Source organism: Haplochromis burtoni, unplaced genomic scaffold (assembly GCF_018398535.1).
Source record: "Haplochromis burtoni strain Fernald_Lab_line unplaced genomic scaffold, NCSU_Asbu1 Contig_159, whole genome shotgun sequence".
Taxonomy (NCBI): Eukaryota; Metazoa; Chordata; class Actinopteri; order Cichliformes; family Cichlidae; genus Haplochromis; species Haplochromis burtoni.
Window position 1 is genome coordinate 1,063,778 of NW_024582520.1, and position 19,982 is coordinate 1,083,759.

Sequence of the window (19,982 nt, forward strand, 5' to 3'; positions counted from 1 at the left end):
TTTCTCATAAAACCATGTTTTATTCATAATTAAGCATATAAAAAATATCAGATGTTTAAAATGAGAAAATGTGACAGAGAATTCAACATTAATGAATCAATTGTAGGGAAGTGGAGGAAGCAAGAAGAATGAGTTAAGTAAAGTTTGACTTATCTGACTGTGTTTTTTTCACTTAATGTGCCTTATAATCCGGTGCACCTTATGGTCCAAAAAATCCGGTATACGTGGCATTGCATTGTTGTGTTTTGTGTGTGTCTTGGATTCTCATTTAAACCTTTAGTTTTTTGTGTTTTTTGTGTATTTTGGCTCGTGTTTGTATTTTATTGCTGTTCTAGTTTTGTTGAAGTTTTTGAGTTATTGTAGTGACATGTTGCTGTTTTTTGTGATATTCTTGTTTCAGTGCTGTGTTGAAGATCAGATAATACTTTAGGGTTATAACACAGTAAGGTAAGCTAAGGTTAAAAAAAATCATAAGTTGGGAAATTTCAGCGTTATAGCGGGCAACTTAAAAGCATAAAGTATAGCAAAACTAAACAAGAAAAAAAAATAAAGTAATAGGACAATAAATCTAATATAACAACACAAATATCTTCTATTTAAATGACAATATTGTAATAATATGTGATAAAAACTAAAACTGAAAATATTTCATAGTCAGATAAGTAAAGACAGAATTGAAAGTATCGTACTGAAGGTTGTAAATCTGTGTTCCCTGTGTCTGTTTATGTGTTTGTGCCCTCTGTGTATACTTGTCTTTTGTTTTGTAGTGACGGCTAATTTTTCTGTGCTTTGTCATTTACATTATATGCTGCGTCCAATTTCAAACGGGAAGTAGGAAATTCCGAGTTCCAAATCAGAATTTCCCCCGCAAACATCACAATTTGTCATGGCAGCAGCCACCATGAGTAGTACTAAAATGACTAATTAAATGATATTAAATGATATCACCTTATAACACAAGCACAACTGCTGTTAATGTAGCTCTATCCTTATAGTTGACAATGTGTGATTAGCAGTTTGAACTGTGTAATTGCAAAGCAGTGACAATGATTCGTGAGGTGTATTTCAGGGTGAAATACAGTGAAACCATTAGCAGAATATACAGAAGTATCACATATGGAAAAGATATATATACATTTTATAAAGTTTGAATCTGTCTTGTGTGAAACTTGTATGAAAAGCATACAAGAGTCAAAACAGATATAAGATCCCTTGAAAGATTATATAAATGAAACTTGCATGTTTTGGATACTTACTAAAACAATATATGAAAGTAATGAGAAAGTGGCCACTTTCATGAGTAAATCACGTAAGCCTTGTATGATCCTCTATATGAAGCAAGCTAAAGCTGATGCAAGTCTTTTATAAGTTTTTCCTAGTTGTTTTCCATATGGGAAGCCAGGTACTGTCACACTAAACACACCACTGATCTTGAACAGCAAAGTAAAACTGTGGTTAAATCAATTCTTCCTAAACTATCGGATTTTCTTTCTTTTAACCAGCCGTCTTTTTCTTTGTTTTCTTTCCGTTTTTTTGTTTTGGTTTTTTTTGCTGGCATTTCTTTTTGAGTCATTAAACAAATTCAACCTGTGCTACCATTACTGCATTACACTCTGAGTATACTATTTTTATAATAACACCAAAAAAGGGGTCATTAATGCTGACAGTTATCAGTCACTGTGCTTTTCCTCTCATCTCTGCAAAGTGTTTTAGTGTTTTCCAGCTCGTTTTCTGAACTTTGAAACCCTCGACATTACTCTCTTGGTTCGCTTTCACAAATCTAATGAGCTTCATTTCCACGTTGCAGTTTGCAACTTTTGGCTGGCAATCAGCTCTAATCAACCATCTGTACGTTACCTGAAGCTCACTGAAGAACACAAACTGTCATTTGGACATAAATTGGGCATTTGCAAGCTAGAGAAGCAGATATTTCCCTAAGGACTGATTGAAGACAAAATTGCATGTTAAAATATTTAGAAAAACAAATTCTCAGTGTTTAAAGTTAATTAAACATTGAGTATCCTCAGCAACCTTGCTTTTATATGAACATAACCAACATACAAACATTTGGCAGCCAGTTGAGTCGAGTCATGTGGCAGATGAGTTGCTCATTGGCATAGACTCACTCACATTGAGTGCTGCATGCTGACAATCTGTCTGCATTTAAAAATTCGATTTTTCTGCCTCCCGTCAGGTAACCAGTGCAAAGGCCTTGCAATCTAAAGCAGTCACAACTATTTGCAATCAGTTGCAGAATGCAAAAAATTTCAGTGCAATTTCACGTAGTTGCAAGGCGTCCATCCTGTGTGTGGCCTAGACCAGGGCTGTCCAACTCCAGGCCAGATATCACCCTGGGTCAAATAATTAGTTTGTTGCCGGGTCCCTGGAGAATTTCAAGACATGTTGATGCTTCAGGTTTGTTGCACTGTGAGTGAAATCTCGTGTCCACTTTGTAATCTACAGTAAATCAAGACCTCGTGTGCTTGCCTTCTGATGGTAATGACGTTGTTTCATTAGCGAAATAATCCAGCTGTTGGCTTTTTATCGCATGATACAAATGTAGCACATCTGCTTCGTATTGTCTAGAAGTCTGTAAGATTTCTTTTAGTAAAAAGTGGCCTTGGGACTTTTGTTGGGGGAAAAACACATCTTCATCCTCCCACTCTGGTTTCCTCTTGACTCACTGTTGAATTAACATGTCGATGTAGATGAACAGCTCATGTCTAGAAAACATACAAATAAGCGGATACTTCGTTGGTGAGCTCAACCAGCCTGTCGGCCCAGAGTCCCTTTTGTTGTTTTAACAGTCAGTGATTTAAGGCAGAGTATGATGTCATCCTTCTCATCACGGTTATACTAAATTGCTCCTCGTTTCGTGTTAGTGCTATTAGTAATGGTGTGTAACAGAGGTTATGTTGATGTAATATGTTAGAGCTCTGCAGTGAATTTGCCTCAGAGTTTCTGAGCTTTTCAGTCTTTCTGCCTTCATCTTGCTGTTCCTCACACTCTTTCTGCTTTAATGAGCCCGTCTGCTGGACTGATCTGAGCCCAGATCTGACCCAGACAGATTTTCTTTTCAATTACTGTTTGTGAGGCAATAATTTGGCAGTGGACATTTTTTTTCTTGTCTTTTTTAGCAAACAAAGTTGTGTTTTTCCAAAAGCGACAATAATAATTTGTTTGGAATGAGCAGGGAAAAAACCTCTTAGTAGGGCTGGCTTATCTGAAAAAGCAAAGACTTCTAGCTTCAGAAATGTTTGTGTGTGGTTTGACACAAATACTTTATTTAGGTTTTTAGGAGCGTTCTGAAATGCCGGACCTGTCTGCAGTGATATCCCAGGCATCTGCTGCAATGTTGCTTTAGTGCTCAGTGCAGATGACTCCTGTTAACAAAGGACGACTTTATGGACAAGGGCGCATGTTAACATAGATTAGCAGCGCGCAGCCACTGAACTGGTTAATCAGAGTGTGCGTATGTCTAAGCTCAAACAGCCTCTTTCTTTATCCTCAAACCTCGAAGCAGTCCAGTGAATTGTGGAGCTAAAATGGCCCCGTGGTTCACACGATGCAGGCCAAACCACAGCTATTTAATGGCTGTTTTTGAATTTTAAAACCGAAATAACTAATTTTTCAAAACATCTTTTCTCTACCCTCTGCACAAGTTAGTCGCTCATAACAAGGAGGGTGGACGACTACAGTGCATCACATTGTTTTAGACAAACACTGCACAAATGGTTTGACTTTATTAAGACTCATTGAAAATTACATCTGTAATGAGAGAATTTTAAATGAATGCTCCGAAAAGTATGAATGTTTTGAAAGCGATTGAACCACAGTGGGTGGAATAACCATAACCAGACACTGAAGGCATTTGTATACAATCATAAAAGCCCTTCTTGGAAGTTAAAAAGTCTGTTTATGGTGTCTACTCTAATTTTATTTCAAAAATATGTACTTACAAAAAGAACAAATAGTTTAAAAATGTTGATTTCAAACATAAGTAGCAAGCTTGTTAGCCAAATACGCTAATGACTGATTTTTCCATCCAAGACCAAAAAGAACATAATTAACCAGCTTGATTACATACATACCAAAGCTGCATACCAGTTCACACGCTGGAAAGTAAGGCTGTACTCGGAGTCCTTCTGTGTTGTTTCCTCTGCTGCAGCAAGACTCAAACATCTTGCTTTTGATAAAATTCTAAATTTGATCTTGCCTAGCGTTTTAGCTAAAACCTTTTCTGTCTCTGGGGTCTCATTTTGCTCTTTTGCAGCCTAGTGCATATGTACAATAATGTTTTGGCTCACAGGTTGGCCTCTAGACTTTATGAATGCCAAGAGTCATAAATTCTATGCACTGGGGTGAGTTTGCAAATATTAAAACTCAGTGGTAGCTAGACATGTGCTGTCAACAGCTCTTTAAAAATCTATAGCACAAGTGCTGTTTGGACAATACCCAAATGATCACCTGGAAATCTGACAACAGCTCTTTAATTCATGTGTTTCCTGATTTTAGGTTTTAACACCTGAACCACCCACATACCAAATCCCCTTTAGACTCACACTGTTAATGGAAAGTTAGGATGGATTTTAAATGCCTCGTATTAGTTACATTAAAATGAAGAAGGTATAAAAACAAAGCACTCACTGTGAACAGGGCCACATAACTGCCTACAATAAAATAAACACATTCTTATAAACTCATTTTCTAAAAGTAGAACTGTGGAATTGTGTCACACCATCTGCCTTCTCATCCACCATCCACTCAGCTATACCCCACTCTCTGCCTTAGAGTCAAGATGTTTGTATTCAGTGGACTCAAACATTCACTAAATTAGGAATTTACCAATTTGAGGAAACCTCATAAAACAGGAGATGTTAAGGTTTTATTTTCACTGTGAGACTGACACTTATCTGAGCACTCAAAGCACTTTACACAACTTGCCTCATTCACACAAGAGCAACATGGGGTCAGCATCTTGCCCAATGATATTTGGCATGGAGACTGGAGAAGACTGGGATCAAACCACCAACCTTCCAGTTAGTAGGTGACCTGAGCTACCATGTGAGCGACAGGCAGTCTCAAAAGGTCAAACACATTGCAATTTAAGAAAACACCAGCAAATAGAAACACACAAGGAAAAATGTTACAAGTGTTACTCGCAGTAATGACAGGGAACAGCTGCAGAAGTGACACGATAACAGCTAAACAGCTAACAAACATGCACCTACCGTGTTATATAAATCATGTGATTAAAACATACACTACCCTGCACCATGTTAGTCCTTCGCATGTTTAGTTTTCTGTCACTTCCACAGCTGCTCCATCCTGTTATTGTCTCCCCCAAAAACACTGCTGTGTTGTTTTTGTGTCCTTTGCAATGCTTTTCTATATTCTGGTGTTTTGTTACTGTAGTTTTATATATCAGGACACTTTTTTTTTTTAAAAACAAAAAAACTTCATTGACCCTCACATGAACACCAGTGTATGACATATTGCACCATTATTACTGAGTCGACAATCAAAAATGAAGCAGCGTGTGACCCTTACTGCTTCTGAGGTAAAGCAGCCGCCAGCTGCTGCTGATCAAATAATCTGAAAACATCAATCCATCAGAGCACTCTTACACTTTGTCAACCAAGAATAATCATTTTCTAACAATTTACAGAGCGCTGAAGAAGCTGCAGTGAAAACGATACAGGATAATGATAACGAAGAATTTTCACTACAGTACAAACATTATGTACATTACTGAAGGTCGTGGGGAGACATGATGGCAACGTATAACCCTGCAAGAGTAATGTTGCATTAACCAGTGAGGATAAATGATTTTCAAAATGTTAGCTAAATTGACTAACTAACAATAAAATCAAAACAATTAAAAAAAAACCAACAGCAGCTAGAAATGAGAATGCATTGTTTGTTTACATCTTTGTGAAATCAGTGAGCTATTGTTTCAGAAGTCCTTCTCGTTGAGTTTGAATGGTAAATCGGCCACAGGTGTCATTGTAGCATGTGCCGTGTAAGTCCGCGGTGATTCGTAATTGCGCTGTGGATGGATCCGCTTTATTTGTTTTTGGTGCTTAAACCTCTGTACCCCCGCTGTGTCCCGTGCAATGTAATGTCGCTATAAATAGTGCTGAAGTCAATCTCTCTGTCTTCCTTTGTTTTCTCCAGGTCAGCCTACCAAACGACTCCAGCTGTGTTGAAGAGATTCTGCGGGTACGTTGCTTGGGTACACACACAAACACACACACACGCATGCACAGTAATTGCACTGATTATCAGCTGTTTTCTGTTTGTTCACAAGGAGCTTGGTCCCTCTCCAGAGTCTGATTTTGCAAAGGAAGGACAGGGAAAAGAAAGGGGACTACAAGGCAGGCAGGGAGAAGAGAAAGCAATCTGTTGGCTTAGGTCAATGATTACACAAGTCCTTTTATTTGGATGACATCATACAGACATCTTTTCCACAGACCTATCATCTCCTTTACCCGTTCTTTCTTCCTCCTTTCTAGCTGCATGTAATCAAAATCACACAGCAATACATTTTCCCACAGTTTCTCTCTCCTGTCTCTTCCTGGGAGTGATGTCAAAACAAAAATGTTTCCCTCGCTAATCTTCCCTCACTGCCAGTCAGAAGATTAGGACGGGGACCGTCTTTGACTTCTTTATGTCAAGTTACCGCTTTCACTTCTCGCCGTCTCTCCTCTCTTGCACTTGGTGCGCCCTCTCTTTCTCCCTCAGTGTCTGTCTTCCTCCCTCTTCATTCCTCTCTGTCATTCAGCCCCCTCCCTCTCCTCCCCCTCCACAAATCAATAGGCTGGTCAACAGGCTGTGTGACAGATAGGCTGCTGTGAGCTGCATGAAATGCCTTTGTCGATAATATTGGTGCTCTATTGAATTCAGTCTGTGGTTTTTAGCTGTGTCAAGTGGAAAGATCAAGGAGTTCAAAATGTGAGGTGAGGTGAATCGGAGCACGGGGCCTGCACTTCATTTTTCTCTCTCTGTAATGACACGGCTACAAGATGTTTGTCACAGGAACATTGTTGTCGTGGATGTTTGCACAATTCAAGGTAACGGTGTGCATCAGAGATATTGTACAGTAAAGTCAACCCTTCTGAGGGGTATTGACTTTTTACAGTGTTTGAACCACTGGAGCACCAAGCTCTATGATATCCATGCTAATGTTTTAGCTTATGGTAAGTTCACTATAAACAAGAAGCATTATCTAAAGATACATCATTAATGAGCCAAAAGGGGACTGTAGGCAAACCAGCTGTTCCTGCCATTAAAATGTTTAAATGAATTGTATAATGATTGCATTTGTCCCTAACCATCGGGAACCCTCACCTTAACTTTTATCAGTGGAAAAAAGTGCTAATGTGTTTATATTATGCTAACATAGCTGTGTAGCTAGCCACCACGTAGCATAGTATGGGGCGATCGTGGCTCAAGAGTTGGGAGTTCGCCTTGTAATCGGAAGGTTGCCGGTTCGAGCCCCGGCTTGGACAGTCTCGGTTGTTGTGTCCTTGGGCAAGACACTTCACCCATTGCCTACTGGTAGTGGTCAGAGGGCCCGGTGGCGCCAGTGTCCGGCAGCCTCGCCTCTGTCAGTGCGCCCCAGGGTGGCTGTGGCTACAATGTAGCTTGCCATCACCAGTGTGTGAATGTGTGTGTGAATGGGTGGATGACTGGATATGTAAAGCGCTTTGGGGTCCTTAGGGACTAGTAAAGCGCTATATAAATACAGGCCATTTACCATTTACATCATTATATACCAGCTAGCCAAACTTCAGTAACCCTACAAACGTCACTGCTGTTTAGTTTTCTGTCTTCATTTATGTTGGAAGTGATAGCAGAGCTGTACGTCTTCATTTCTTCAGAAATTCCTCAGTCAGAACATCATGTTTAGGGAGAAACTAGCGAGCTAACTTCAAACTTGGTTAAATTTAATAAATTCTGTTTTCATGGGTACCTGGATGTTGAACTTAATTGTTACACCTGGTAGAGCAGAACGCTGATCATTTTATTACAGATGAAAGAATTTGGACAGTTTGTAACTCTCAGTGTTGCGCCAGTGTTCGTTTGACTTTGGGACCTGAAGCGGAGTTTGGACCCGGAAACGGCTAATGATGTCAGACTTAAAGACTGGATATTTGAGCTGTCTGATTTTAACATTAACCTAAACCTAGCCAATTAGAAAAGTAAACTAATATCAAGAAGCCATGATTATGATGATATATGTGTATGTAGATAATTACATTTTTACATTTAATGGCTCCATTTTCCCTCTTTGTTCCTACCATATCTACATTGTTACATGTGTACTGTGAGTCAGACGCTAGCTAGCTAGCTTTACCTTGGAATGACGCAAGCCAAGAAAACTAGCTAGCTTGTTGTAATTTACAGTTGGCATATTTTTGGACAAGAAACAAAGTTAACCAATTAGAGAAAACTTGGGAAAAATCAATTGATATGTGTGTATATATAATATGTTCTTAAAAAGAAGGGCAGAGTAGCTCATCGACAGCAAAAGGCCTGAAAGACCACAGAAAACAAAAGTGACATTATCAAGGAGGTACATGCATAAAGTCTTCAATCAAGAGACGCCTTCATGAATGGAAATTTAAAAGATTTATACCAAGTTGCAAACCTTTGGTTACACCGAAGAATAAAAAGGTCAGATTAGAAAATGTTTGCCAGAAAACATCTAAAAGAGGCTCTTTGGAAAGATGAATTTAAGAATAACTTGAAAGATTAACAGAAAGATGGGAAGAGAAAAAAAGGCAAAAGAGAGAAACAGCTGGTGATGTGAAGCACACCACATTATCCATCTAACACGGAGCACGCAGCGTGCCCTGTTCTGCTTCTTTATTAAAAAACAGAGAAGGAGCGAAAGGAGAGAGCGAGGTCGGTCGTGTTTTCAGTGCACGGTGGTGGATAAATGTACATTTTGCATGTCTGTGTCGGGGCGTAATAGATGTAGATAATGGAGAATATGACAAATTGATAATAACTGGGAAACCATTTGCGTTTAACTATGACAGACTGAGTAACTCACGCGCAGTGGCTGCAGTATCACATTTACAGACACATGCAAACACAAATTCAGGAGAAAACAGCTGTCCTGTCTGTGAAAGCACAGGAACTCTTCAAGGATGGACTCAATGATGTTAATGATGTCAGAGAGCGGTTACCTAGCAACACACCATATGTCGTCAGGCCAAGTGCGTTACGATTATAAAGAGGGAAAACACAGCCACACACTCATGCTCAAGTATCGTCATTAATGTGTAGCTCAGTTATACACACAACCTTACCCACACACATACGTCCTCCCAGACTCATGTGTCATCTGATGAATAGCATTCATCTACCAAGGGGGGTGAAGAGATGGATGATGGGAAAATTCTGGCCCTTTGACATCGTGACCTGCTGCACGGTGGCTGTGTGAGTGGAAATGAGCATGTAAAAAAATGGATTTAATGACTTTACCAACCATTTTAAACACATGTCACAGAAAAAGAAGTTATTGGTCATTAAAACACATTTACCAAGAATTCAGTTTTCAGGTGATGGTGGTTACAAAGGACATCAAGGAGGGAATCAAAGCTTTAAGAAAATCTATCTGGTAATTTTCCATATTCAGCCTTCTATGTGCCTCCTTTCCAATGTTTGTGAGAAATAAAAACAGCCAGTACCTAACAGATTATAAAGCTCCAGCACACCCACCCACTCATGCACATATGTTTATCTTGTTAACTAATTGATGCTTCTACATACTGAGATTGGAATTCAGCTGAGAAAACGGTGTGATTAGAATAATTGAAAGGGGATGCTGCTGCTTCTGCTGCTGCCTTGTGCAGCTCTGTTGAAATGCAGCCGACTGGAGTCAGCTTTTATTTTGGTAAATCACCAACTCTGCATTTGCACCAATCCCTGGTGGGTCACTAACTCCCTAAGCGCCTTCCAGTTTATACTAAAACTTATACTGAACCCACCCTGATTGGGTGCTGGTGCAGCACAACCTTGACTGAATGCTGACTCCACTCCACTGCACCAAAGATGTTGCATAAGCAAGCCCCTTTGTTCCAATGGGCTAAACTTTATCATGATTAGACACCAGGTAAAGGCAACACAAGTGCAAGCTGTGTATCCTTTATTTAGCTGGTTATAATGACAGAAATTCTGCTACTTATGAATATCTGTTTAAAATAATATATTTAAAAATTTGTTTGTGTGTTCAGGAGATGACCCATTCCTGGCCTCCTCCACTAACAGCCATACACACTCCTGGGAAAGCTGATCAGACCAAATTTCCCATCCCAAACAAGGTTAGTATGCTTTTTCTTCTACTACACCCAAAACCTTTCATCACTAAATTCAAAGTGGCTCACATTAATCCGTAATAGTGTACATTCTCTCCGAATGACACGCCTGCTGATGCATGCTTGCTTCAAAGTTGTTATCATGTTCTTGGGCCTTGATCATTTTCACTTTAAGCGTGAGTCAGCGAGCGGTGGAAAAAGATGCAATGCAGTCGTGAAAAACCTTTACTTATACTGTGACACTTATTGGAGGGGCGCAGTAACACTAACTGCAGTCTGTCACTGAAAATCTTCAGTCTGCTCATTAGCTCTGATTCACAAATTTACTGCAGCAGTGATGCTGGGATAGAATCACATTACTGTTGGCTCATTCTGCACAGTGGCACAAATGACAGCCAATGAAATTACTGTGTTAAGGTTTATTAACACATAGTGAGTGAAGGGGAAACTCCCAGTGCATCATGGGAATCCCCCAGCAGCCTACACCTGTTGCAGCATAACTAAGGGAGGATTCAGGGTCACCTGGTCCAGCCCTAACTATATGCTTTATCAAAAAGGAAAGTTTGATGCCTAATCTTAAAAGTAGAGATATTTATTTATTTATTTATATTTAAAATCATCTATCAAGTTGTCAGATCAGCCATAATAAAAAAAAAGGTTTCCACATGTTAAACAACACCTTTGGTTTTTGTTGGTATAAATTGTAAGAATCATAGTTTCTCATTTTGTTCGGCTTTTTGTCAGATTTTTACCAATAAATCATTAAGTTGATGCACAAGTTGTGGATGAAAGGCAAATTTTAATGGATTGCTAACGTGACCCCGCTCTGCACCCCTACAAAGTTTTATCATAATTAATTCAAAAAGTTTTGGAGCTATCATGTTTACAGACAGACTGAAAGTCTACCAAAATCATCACCTCGTTGGCGGCAGTAATAAAAAAGTATTTTCAAGTAACATCAGCAAATCAGGCGAATTTCAAAGTTTCCACCTAATCACTGTAATTAAACTTACTGACAGTTTAATGCAAAGTTATTCACTTTGCAACAAAATACTTTCTTATTAACTTAGCTATTACCGTCTATTCTTACTGTCCCTTAACATGTTTAATCCCTCAGTCAGGAAAAGAGCAAAACAGTCTGAAAAGACTTTGTTCCACCGCTGACACGGCGTGGTCTTCCTTACTTTGTGAAGCAGAGGACCGCAGGTGAACACCGCTAATAAGCACCAACGGCGTCCTCTGTGTTTGACTCACCAGTTCAATTATCTCTCAGAGCTCAAGACAGCCAGCCTGTAATCAACAGAACAAATTCATCCGTCGAATAAAAAAAGAAAAAAGTTGAGGATCTGCAGATCACTTAGACTTTAGAAATGAATAAATAAGATAAAAACTACTTCAAGTTGAACGCTTTTCCACTTTATCGTTTAATCGTTCATCAAAAACAAGAAAACTGAGTGTGTATTTAACAGGAACAGTGATAACAGCCACAGCTGAAGAGTCAAGGAAACAAAGATCACCTACAGAAATGTCATCAGCAAAATAACTCTGTATCCTCACCTGCACTGTTTGTCTGTCATGTTTGAAAAGTGACGTTCAGGCACAATAAAAGCAGACTGAAGATTTCAGAAGATCGATGTTCAAAGTTTCACCCGCCGCTACAAAAAAGGGAAGATTTACGACGCCTTGTAATATAAATATCTAGAAGATTTGTCACATTAAAAGAAGCAGCATTTGAACATTTATCTCTGAGGTGACGATAACAATTCTCCCTGAAACAGCAGACAGATTTTCTTTGCCTCATGCTTTTATGAATTACTCTTAATATGCAAAGTGCCTCATTGGTGTTGGTGTGAGGTGAAGTAGGAATGTAAACACAGAGGCAGTAAGTCTGACTGAGTACTTAATGAATTAGGAAGGACTGTTGTGGCGCCTTCAGCCTCCAGCCTCACACTAATCCTGCGTCACAGTGAGTTTTAAGAATGAGGAGGAGCGTCGACGCGGGGAGATGAGAGGCTCTGAATTCTGTGTAATGGCATCCTTGTGCTGCTGTGAAATCAATAATGACATCTGTTGGTTTATTCATTCAACTCGTCTCCCTCTGGCTTTCTCTTTCCTTCTCTCCCGCTCTCTAGGAGTCACAGCATGTGACCTCGGGCTACAACACCCAGAGTAAGTTTTCCCAGCGTAAACACTCACGTATGAGCTCTGCGATAATTAATGCTGCCGAGGCCATTAAAGGCAACGCCACCCAGGAGGAATGTGAGAAAGGCAGCTGACGTTGAAATGAAATCATTGCCACGGGAGGAGGGTAGTCGGAAAAACCTTTGCTTTTAACTTCCTGGGTTCATCTGAACAAGTAATCAGACAAACGTGATGAGTGGAAATCGGGGGCTTGTGTTTGAACTGACAGCATCACATTAGAGTAGATTAATGAGGGTAAAAGGTTCTGTCACAGTGTATATTAATTCATGCATAACATTTAAAAAGTAGCTCTTTCTTGAAAATGCGTCCACACGGCAGCAGTTGTATGATCTCCTGCGTTTTCTGTCATATAAATACTGTTAGAGGATTGATGTTAACCTCAACCGAAGTTTAGACAGTGAGGTCAACATATGCACAAACAATCACGCTGCTTTAAAAGCTCTTCAGACTCACTTTAAATGCTGAGTTTGAGGTTTTTCCCCCCTATTATTGGCTCTGTGTGATGTCAGGAAGCAGGGATGGCCTTATATGGTCATAGCACAGCTCTAGCTAACAAAACAGAAGCCCCACCCACCTGCTGCTTTGTCATTCATTTCTCAAATGAATGACTGAGCCAGTCAGAAGAAAGATGTTTTAAGTTAAGGTCATTCTTTTAGCCAGTGAGCTCAGTGACACAAACATGTTGACAACCCCCCTGGCAACCACTGGTATTCTGTAAGTGATTGGCAAGTGGTTGCTGGATGTCACTCGCTTAAATCAGGCACTGTGAGAAGACTGTGCTGCTCCCAGATCCTCCATAGCAGCTGCCAGCAACCTTCAACATCCACTCACAACCGTCTGGGGAATACGGAGGTCCCCTAGCGAGAGGTGGTTGTCAGTTGGCTGCTAACCAACCTGTGGGACCTGGGCAATCGGGCTGTTGTATAACATAAATATGGCTTATTTTAAACTGTGAATCATGTGAATCCTCTAGTATGATTTAGGAAGAAAAATACAGAGCTGGAAATAAGAATAACAGGCCCCTATAAAGATGTTTATACGATTAGATATCTAAAAACCTGTGTTGGTGGTGGAAGTTGCACAAAGTAATAGATTAAATTGTTGATAAGTCAGCCAGGTGGGCCGGAGTAATTTACATATCTAGATCTGGGGCGATTGTGGCTCAAGAGTTGGGAGTTCGCCTTGTAATTGGAAGGTTGCTGTTTCGAGCCTCGGCTTGGACAGTCTCAGTCGTTGTGTCCTTGGGCAAGACACTTCACCCGTTGCCTACTGGTAGTGGTCAGAGGGCCTGGTGGCGCCAGTGTCCGGCAGCCTCCCCTCTGTCAGTGCGCCCCAGGGTGGCTGTGGCTACAATGTGTGAATGGGTGGAGGACTGGATGTGTAAAGCGCTTTGGGGTCCATAGGGACTAGTATAAAGCGCTATACAAATACAGGCCATTTACCATTTTATCTGATCACATTCCAGGCTGATTTGAGATAATGAGACAATAATTAAAACAAGGTGTTAATGCTAACAATCAGATGTGATTATGTAGATAATGCGTCCAAATGCAGATTGCATATCAGAACCAGGTGTAAAAAGCTTTGATTCCTAAGACCTTATGGATATACCGCATATTTACAGATAACACGTCTGGTTAATGGTGATGGTGTTAGAGGTTGAAAAACACCTTAAATACAGTTTTCTATTTCACCGGTGGCCTCTGGGCTCCTGTGTTTGTGTGTGTTCTTCCATCGGTTGAGACACCTCTGAAACCACAAAATAGGTCATTATGAATCAGTCAGAATAAAGCAACACGCCATACCACTGTCAAAAAGCTCCATAGTTGAGTCTAGCTGGTCATCCATTGCATCCGTTTTTAACATACTATCAAGCAGAGAGGAAAAACTGTTTTGCCACAGGTTGATAAAGTCATACAAAAAGCGATTACTTCAGGTTATTGCTGCAAAAGGTGGAAAAGGTGGTTCTACAAGCTACTGAATCATGGGATGCATTTAGTTATTCACAGTCCTGTGGAAACTTTCCTTTTTCACAGGACTCTATGCTAACTTCACCCAGTACTGCATGTAGTACCTTACAGTATTTCCGACTCCCAGGGTTGATCAGATCATGAAAAGCTTTTCTGAGGTTGTTGCTCTTTGTTAAATCCATCTTGTAGTGTTTTGAGTTATTTGTGCCGTATATAAAGCTCAAGCATTTCCCCACTGGCAGGTTTTTCCTCTCTGTGTAAGAAAAGAAGAAATACGACTGACTGGAATATGAAATACAGCAAAAAGGATTCTGTTCACAGACTCCTCTGTATATCCACTTGGAAAATAAATAATCTCCTCGTTTTTGTCAGAGTGTTTCAGTTTGACTTTTATTGCAAAAGGACATTTACTTACTGTTTTTACCCCACAATCCTGTTACCAAAGCAAACAGATACACACTGGAACAGAGTGTCATATTTTCCAATGTGACAGTACTGCTGGTCTACAGTGATGTGAGTTTGGCTTCCTGTCAAACACTAATCAACACACACAGACACAAGTCTTGACACATGCAAAACTGTGATACAGTGATTGAATGTCCTCTGTTGTGTTGCAGAGCGATGTACTGTATCAGCTAACAAGCCTGCTGCTAAACCACCAACTGCACCGCAGAAGTCGTGAGTATATCTCTCTCTTTTTCTCTGACACACACACACACAGAGAAACTGAGAATTTCTGACCTGCTGCTGCTGCTTCTGCTGCGTTTGCCTCAAGGTAAAATTAAACTTGACTCTTGGATGAAATTCACTGGTGGTAGGAGGAGAAAAAAAAGATTGTGTGGATCAGAGCGGGAAAGTGCAGCTACATTAATTTAACGTGAGCCAGGAGCATATTGCAACATCTCTGGCTGCAACCCACTCCACGCATCACTCACAGAGCTGTACGGCAGGATGAGAGTGGAAAGGCACAAATCTCCACTCGTAAGGCCGCGTTATGACCCCGGTTTGCACTGCACGTTTGCTCGCGACGAGCTTAACGAGTCAAAAACGCAAGAGCAAGTGAGAAAGGAAGGATAAAACTGAGTGTCATTACGCTAGCTAGCCAGCTTAGCTCCTGCAGTGGTAACTTAACCCAACTTACCCTGATCTGGATTTGAGGCGGTTCATATTTTAACAGTGTCAGTAAGATCAAACTGCTGCGTCTCTCAGCTCATCTCAAGCCAAGCGCTAACCTCTGGGCATGAAACATCAAGCTAACGTAAAGTGTAAAAAACGTCAGTTTCTCCAGACACCCCTTTAGGCTCTCCAGAGGCAAATCAATCCCCAACTTCACAGATGAAACTGACATGTTTACAGCCTGGTACAAAAAAATCAGTTTTTAACCTTGAAAGTGAATTTCCTCATTTCATGACAACTATATACGGGGTGACTTTTTCCCCTTTTATGACTGACGCTTTGAAAGGCTTGAAAGGTGCCCCAGATGGCAAAAACTGCAGTTCCAATAGGTGCTGCTTGAGGTTTGCTCCAGATAAGTCCCCACAGACTCCCATGTTAAAATGTCCAACATATTTACAGCCGGGTACAAAGATGGTTTTGACTTCTATGGAGAGTTTTTCCCCTGTCATATCAGCTGTGATTATATGATTTTTTTTAATAACTCATCCACTTGCTAGCACCTGCTCATCTGTTGCTTTGAGTCATTAAGCTGGACCTCTCTGCTGTGTTATTGGCTATTCCATGTCTGAAATTGTGTCAAGAAATTGGTGGAGAAGCTTGTTGCAAATAGCAGCGGTTTCCCTAACTCAAACTGAAAAGTGACATATAAGAAAGTCTGAAAACTGTGGAACCAGATAGGAGTCAGAAGTCATGTGACTTGTATACCAACTACCACCTTACCTGCCTCTCCATCCTCTCCATTGTTCTTTCAATCATGGAAAACGACACTAACTGGCAACCTAGTAATCTAAAATGTGAGAAGAAGGGGTGGTCAGTAAATGAGTCAGCAATACATCTGCTAAATATACTTAGACTTTATCCTGAAAGTTGTTTCTTAACTAATTAAACAAGTTAAAATTAAACTCCGTCTATATATGTATCCATCTCTTCTCTTTTGCTTATTCATATCAGGGTTTCATAATTCTTTAAAATAGCTTGCATGTAAAGTTTATCAGCAGCCACAAACTGTTTAATTACACAGAAATTTCTTTTTAAATAAGTCTTTATTATATACAGTATAATGCTGTAACAATGTAGCAAGCTGCTTTTTGCAGAACAAAGAACAAAGCTGTGGAATGTTTGTAGTTTTTTCAACACTTTTTACTGCAGTACACTTTAAATAAAGTTGTCTAACATTTAAAAATAATCACAGACACAGTTGAACGCCAGCTACGCTAACTTTAGCCATTTTGCCAAATACATTTTGAGCTAAGCTAGCTAGCTAGCTAGCTAGCTAATGAAAGCTTGTCATTTCAGCTTTACAAAGCCAGAGATATTAGAAAGGATAAACAAACCACTTGAAAAATCCCAAATAGGAGGAGGAACTCTGTAGTGCCAAAGATGATAATACTATGACCCATATTTTTTCTGTCCTATTCCCTAAAAGTCTAATCTCTGCAGTGCTACTGTAACACCGGGAAAAACAGTGTTTGAAGACTGAGCCACAAATAAAATTATTGCAACAGTGTGTTCGCTGTCTCGTAGCCTTTGAAATGGTGGCTTTGAAGTCAGGGACCAGGTCTGCGACCGTGCTGACCTGTTGCTGTCTTTAATGGTTGCTGTCCTGCACACGCTAGTCTCCTTGTTAAAGATATTTCAGTATCTAAGGAAGAGGATTTTGATCTGCTGTCACACCATATCATATAAAGTAGTACAACTCTCGTGTTACTACATCTAATGAGAGTTTTTAAGTGTCAAGTGTGATGCATTATTTATACACTTTATTAAAAACCTCATTTAAGGGTTAGAGAGTATTTGGTGAGGATGGCGTCAAAAAGCACTCTCCTAAAAAAGACTTGATGGGTAGGAGATGATGCAAAAATCCTGCAACTTAAGAAAAAGTCAAGGCAGTCTTGTAAGTTAGCGGTAATTCAGCTGGATGGTTTGATTAAAGTCCCAGGTCAAAATGTAAGTTCTCATTTCCTTCACTTTAGATATGCAGTTAAATAGTTAATTATATCTCCATTAGGATGAAGTCTGTGGGAGCTGCAGTGCTTTCTGTGCCGTTTTATGCTAAGCTTTCAAAGCTGATAAGCCCTTTCCTGTTGATTACTCATGTATACCCCACAGTGCAATTTTTTCCCCAATCTTGTATTCAAACATAAATGCTGCTTTGTTTATTAGGGTGAAATAATTGTTATTGGTTAAAAACAATGCCTAGTTTACTGCTGCCATTAGGCCATTCTCTGTTTTCACTGTGATGCTCAACAGGCGTAAAATGTTCTCGATAATGAATAGGCCTACCTCGTCTTATTCAACAGTAAATGAGCTGTTTAGGCTAATTGCTATATTCTTTGCTGAATGTTTACTATGTCTGGCTTTACAGAAAACTCATCCAGCTGTAATCCTTCTCCAGGCTCAGTACCTTAATGCCCAATAAGAAAAACACAGTGAATTCTGCTGTTTCATTATAGTCGATAGAGCAGTGAGTAAGAAGTTTTGTGACACTGTGATCCAATCACATGATATTCATTTAGGCAAATGCATGAAAAAGCCTCCTTTAGTGAACCAGTTTTTGAGCTTTGCTGGCTCAGAAACACAGATAACACCTTGGTTAGTGTCTGTGAAGGTTCTCAGTCATCCAGGTCATTGTAGTCAAAGGAACTTTCAAGGAAAAGCGTCTGGACTTCTTTAAGTTGTTTGAAGACATTTCACCTCTCATCCGAGAAGCTTCTTCAGTTCTAAGGTCAAATGGCGGAGAGTCCCAGATTTAAACCCAGTGGGAGTTTCCCCCTTAAGAGGGACAAAGAACCCCCTGATCTCTCACCCGAAACCCTGGCTGATTGGGACCCACACCCATTTTCACACCTTGGCTGATGTGATTAGAGGATCATCAGGGGGTCCTTTGTCCCTCTTTGGGGGGAAACTCCCACTGGGTTTAAATCTGGGAGTCTCCGCCATTTGATCTTAGAACTGAAGAGGCTTCTTGGATGAGAGGTGAAACGTCTTCAAGCAACTTAAAGAAGTCCAGACGCTTTTCTTTGAAAGCTCCTTTGACCACCTTGGTTAGGGTGCATTTGTCAACAAAAAGCGCTTTGTATAAAATAAAATATAATGCTAAAAAACGCTTAAAGACTTTTTACTGCAGTACACTTTAAGTAAAGTTGTCTGACACTTAAAAAATAAGTCACAGACACAGTTGAACCCCACTTATGCTAACTTGAGCCATTTTGCCAAATACATTTTGAGCTAAGCTAGCTAGCTAGTTAGCGAGAGCTAATGAAAGCTTGTCATTTCAGCTTTACAAAGCCAGAGACATTAGAAAGGATAAACAAACCACTTGAAGAATCCCAAATAGGAGGAGGAACTCTAAAGTGCCAAAAATGCCAGTTAAATAAGTTTACAGCAAAAATCATTACCAGTTTCTTTACAGGTAGAACACAAACCCCTACATTATCATTGGAAAAGTGCTACCTTTGGTGTCCAGCAATCATTAACCATAAAACTGGAGTCCAGGTGGTGGTATTACTACGCAGGTAAAGTCTAAAATAGCAGCCTGCCAAAACCTTCCTCAACATTTGTTTTTAAAATGCAGTTATTAATAATAATAAGAAGAAATACTTTATCGCAGTCAAAACATGAAAAACAAGATTAAAAACATATCTAATATCAATATCAGAAAAAAAAATAGTTCAGAAAGATAAAAGATTATACCAAAGAAGAAACTCAATCAGATAGAAAATGCAAAAAGGTGAATTCATAAATCTAAACCTGATACAGGAAGTAGCTTAAAGCTAAAATGAAGCAGGTGTTGTTGCATTACGTGGTAGAGATTTTTTTTCTACCATGTACAGTAAGTAATCACGGTGTTAATCATTCACAGCTAACGTTTTGCTTAAAAGACAACAAACTATGACCCAAATTAGTTTACAGTTTCAGTGATCAGCTGTATAAACCTCGGATTTTGAATCTCAGGGACCTCGACCTCCAGGTCAGAGGTCAAGTTTTCTGAAAGTCTTGCGAATGTGATGAAGAAGACATAATCTTAACTCTGACAGTGAACTTATGCTAAGACGATGAACACGTTAGCGTACCGTTATCCGTCCACTCCATCCAACTTCCACTTTACGCACTGTTTTGGTCTCCGGAGGGAAAACTGTGGCTCTTTATCTGCTGAGCGCTACGCTGTGCTCCAGGGAGACGAGTGTCCAGGCAACCGTGTGTACATTTAGATTTGCAGGGTGAGCAGATGCACATGTGGAAGTATTGAGTAATTAGCTTAGCGTGGCTTTGATTGTGGCTCCTCCTCGAGTGATGGAGCTCTGGT

At 39.9% G+C, this 19,982-nt stretch overlaps 1 protein-coding gene across 2 annotated transcripts in view; it reads left to right on the forward strand.

Annotated features, from left to right (window-relative positions):
• aff2 (AF4/FMR2 family, member 2) overlaps positions 1 to 19,982 on the forward strand; it is a 213,120-nt gene that overhangs the window by 108,222 nt on the left and 84,916 nt on the right. For both annotated transcript variants that reach the window (XM_042225097.1, XM_042225096.1), the window contains exons 5-8: positions 6,178 to 6,222; positions 10,248 to 10,334; positions 12,461 to 12,497; positions 15,118 to 15,178. In XM_042225097.1, the coding sequence (XP_042081031.1) occupies positions 6,178 to 6,222; positions 10,248 to 10,334; positions 12,461 to 12,497; positions 15,118 to 15,178 (230 nt within the window). The remainder of the gene's footprint in view (positions 1 to 6,177; positions 6,223 to 10,247; positions 10,335 to 12,460; positions 12,498 to 15,117; positions 15,179 to 19,982) is intronic.